The sequence below is a fragment of the Limulus polyphemus genome, unplaced genomic scaffold (assembly GCF_000517525.1).
Source record: "Limulus polyphemus unplaced genomic scaffold, Limulus_polyphemus-2.1.2 Scaffold112, whole genome shotgun sequence".
Taxonomy (NCBI): Eukaryota; Metazoa; Arthropoda; class Merostomata; order Xiphosura; family Limulidae; genus Limulus; species Limulus polyphemus.
Window position 1 is genome coordinate 875,055 of NW_013665722.1, and position 3,787 is coordinate 878,841.

Here is a 3,787-nt window from a genome sequence, read left to right on the forward strand (position 1 = left end):
ATTTATTATAATTAAAACCCATTTATTTGTCCAACTCACTAAATGATTTAAATCCTTTTATAAATCAGCAGCATCCTCTTCACAGCTAGCAACACCCAAGACCTTAATATCATCTGCAAATTTAAGTAATTTATTGACTATTCCTTAATCTATGTCATTGATGTAAATCAAAAACAGCAAAGGTCCTAAGACTTGAGCCCTGAGGTACCCCACTTGTGACAGTAATCCAGTTTGACTGAACTCCATTTGTAACAACCCTCTGCTTTCTTCCATCCAGCCACCCTTTTATCCAATTTGCTAACTTATCCCCCACCCCTATAGAGCTAATTTTTTAACAAGCCTTTTACATGGCACCTTGTCAAATGCTTTTTGAAAATCCAGATACACCAAATCTACACCCTTACTCTCATCTACATAAGCAGTAACCTTTTCATAGAATGTTAAAAGATTTGTAAGGCAAGATTTTCCCTTAGTGAAACCATGCTGACTACCCGATACAATTCTACATATTGTTAAATGACTTTTAACAGACTTTCCAAAACTTTTCCCACAACTGGTGTCAGACTACTGGATCTGTTATTACTGGGACAATTTTTTTTATCACATCTCTTGAAAAGAGGAGTTACATTAGCTAACTTCCAACTATCTGGTATCTGCCCACTATTCGTGGAGTGACAAAAAATAGTAGTACGTGGCTCACACATCCAATCTTGGGGAAATATCTAGACCAGGAGCCTTATCATTTTTTAAACTAATTTTTTCTTAACCAGCTCAGAATTAATGCAGTCATCTTGTTTTCATTTATTATCTGTTCAAGATGTGGAATACTGGATAAATTTTCGTTAGTAAAAACTGAAGAAAAAGCATAATCATCTTACTTTTTTTTTTGCACACTTAGGAATTGTTATATTTAACATGATCTCAAGACCATTTCATATCAATATAAAAGTTAACATTTTGCACCATCAGATACTAATATTTTACATAGATGCAAATTAAATCATTAAAGACTAACAACTGATCATCTGAATAAAATAAGCATGTGAAAATGGATAAAATGAAGCACAGAAGATGAAAGGTGAGATATAAAGAAATATCTCAATAAATACTTTTTAAGTGCATGGTAAGAAATTGCCAGAGATCCACACCTGAGTTCCAACAAACAGAAGTGTTAATACAATAAAATTATTCAGGGTTAGAAACCAAATTAGACAGACCTAGTAAATGGAAGAGCTATATCCCCCAGGTCTTATATACCAAAGCAGTTAGAAATGAAGACTGATTACCTGCCACAGGATCAATAATGATAATAAAATTTGTTTTATTCTGTCTAATCATGCAAAGAATTTACCTGATACAAAACATTTAAAACTAAAAATTATTGGCACACAGAATTGGAACATCAACGTTTAAAGAAATTTACCAAGAAACAAAATTGATTTGAATTTCCCAATATAATTACTGAAGCTAATGTTTTTAATTCCATCGGATACTTTAGTACATCACTAAACAGATTATTCTAAACTTGCTTATTATATGCAAAAAGCATTGACATTTACTAGAAATCATACATTGTATTTAAGCAAATGTCTTACTAGTTACAGAAGCTTACCAAGGATCATCACACTCTCTAACAGGAGCTGGATCTGTGTTGCTTAATGGCAAAAAGTTGTAAAATTTCCTTAATTGTAGTAGTGCTTGAACATCATTTTCAAAAGCTTTGTGAGCAACTCCTACAAAGAAAACAAAAATCACTAGAACAGTCAGACTACTCTGAGGATATACTCAAAATATTCTTTGATGTATGGTAAAAGAATGTTAATGTGTCATGTTTGAAGTCTAATGTTGTGTTCATCTTCAACTTGTTGACTTTTACTTTATACTGTTCACCACTGATTGGATCAACATATTGCATGATACTGAGTATAATTTTGTTTTTACCTGTTACAATGTTCATGGGGGGAAGAAATTGGATAAAATCACTCATTAAAATTTTCTATGTAATTATGGAAATTAACTGCAATTTGATGGTATTTTTTTTAAATATTTTTTGAGTGAAGTATATATTAGATATGCCATACACTCATAGACATACAAACAATTTGTTACATAAACAGTTTAGTGAAGAGAGCTTTGAAAGTCAATTGTATCATACTAGATTTATCATCTTTCTCTCTTAAGAAATAAACGGTGTCACCAAAAACTGAAAACTAACAGTGTACTTTTGTTATTATGGTATTTACAATTTACAGTTGCCCTATTTTGAATATCAATTTTTGATGTAACAAAGGTGTTCCGTTTTTAGCACATCAACTGTTCTTTTGTTGTTGTAGAATGAACACTTGTGCCCTCCACATGAATACAATATTCCTAATCGAAAATAAAAATAGCAATGCATATATAACTGAGCTTTACATGCAATACACTTGAACACAATCTTTAATTACAAATTATGGTTTAAAGACATCATAGTTAAGCATGAGTGAAATTTATGCTTAGCTATGGATGTCACACCCCAGTGAAAATTAAAAAGAATTTTAATAGACAAATAAAAAAAAAACTACAAGATTTGAATATTGTACAATTGTAAAAATAATTGATGCATCTTACAATATTCTACCAAGATGACTGTTCTTTAGGACACACTTTTAATAAATAAAGTGTATTCTAACCTGATGTTGTTGTGTGGGTCTTTGCACCACCAAGTTCTTCTTGTGTTACATCTTCATTGGTTACTGCCTAAAAGAGTAGGAATGATAAAATGGAAAACATTTTTTATGAGCATAAAACTTATTAAACCAAAAGAGATTGTTATACAGAAAACTCTCCATATACAAATATATTAAAAAGCTTAAAATTTATTAGTTTATATTTAAATCTAAACAAATATTTACTAATATCACATCTTCTTTCAAATGCTCAAAAGGTTTGAAGTCAAGATACTTTTCAGTATTTACTATGTAAACACACTTATAAAAATAACTAGCAAAATGCCATTTACCTATCTGAGAGCCATTTGAGACAAGTCTTCAATATTTCAAGTGTTTAGACCATTAAATATAGCAAATTTGAAACATCAGTGTGATAAAACAACCATGCAACCGTATAAACAAAAATTAAGTTTGAGGCACTCTTCAGTAAATTTGTTGTTACATGTACTATATACCATTTTCTTGGTAAATCTTAAACTAACTTTTGAGCAATAAATATTATATAGTTATGTTGGCTTTAAAAAATGTTTACATAATTTGAGAATTCTTACATCTTCAAACAGATTAGATCCACTTTAACTGTATTTTTATCTTTACATTTAAATATCTTCATTTCTTTATTAACTATTATGTGACACAGTATTCTCTAAAGATAATGTTTGTTTTTATTACTTTTTGTGCTTTACATTTTGGATCAATAAAAAAATATTAATATCTTAGAAAAATTAGCTCTTGTTTATACAAACAGCAAATATATGTCACATATGGCAAAAACATCAGTAGCAAGTAAACAAAATAGTGTTTGAAGTAGATAATTCATATGATTATAGTCATTATACCAACAGAGTTACGACATGTATCAAATTCGAAATGGTGTATTTAAGTGTTTGACGCTCACAAAAAAGAAACCTATCATTCAATAGGTATTTGAAGAACTTGTAGCATTCTGCCACAACTTAATTCTTTGTATTGTTAGTCGACACTGGGCAGCTGTAGTACATAATTGAATAGAGTTGTTTAAACATTTGTTTAACAACAAGTAAAAGCTTGAAGTGGTCTATCATTTTATTAGGGGT

General features: G+C 30.0%; 1 protein-coding gene across 1 annotated transcript in view; it reads right to left on the minus strand.

Annotated features, from left to right (window-relative positions):
• The window catches only part of LOC106471478 (propionyl-CoA carboxylase beta chain, mitochondrial-like), a 35,619-nt gene that overhangs the window by 25,300 nt on the left and 6,532 nt on the right, over positions 1–3,787 (minus strand). The window contains exons 2-3 of the mRNA XM_013932082.2: positions 2,673–2,739; positions 1,613–1,733 (exon numbers count right to left, since the gene is read on the minus strand). Coding sequence (XP_013787536.2) covers positions 1,613–1,733; positions 2,673–2,739 — 188 coding nt within the window. The remainder of the gene's footprint in view (positions 1–1,612; positions 1,734–2,672; positions 2,740–3,787) is intronic.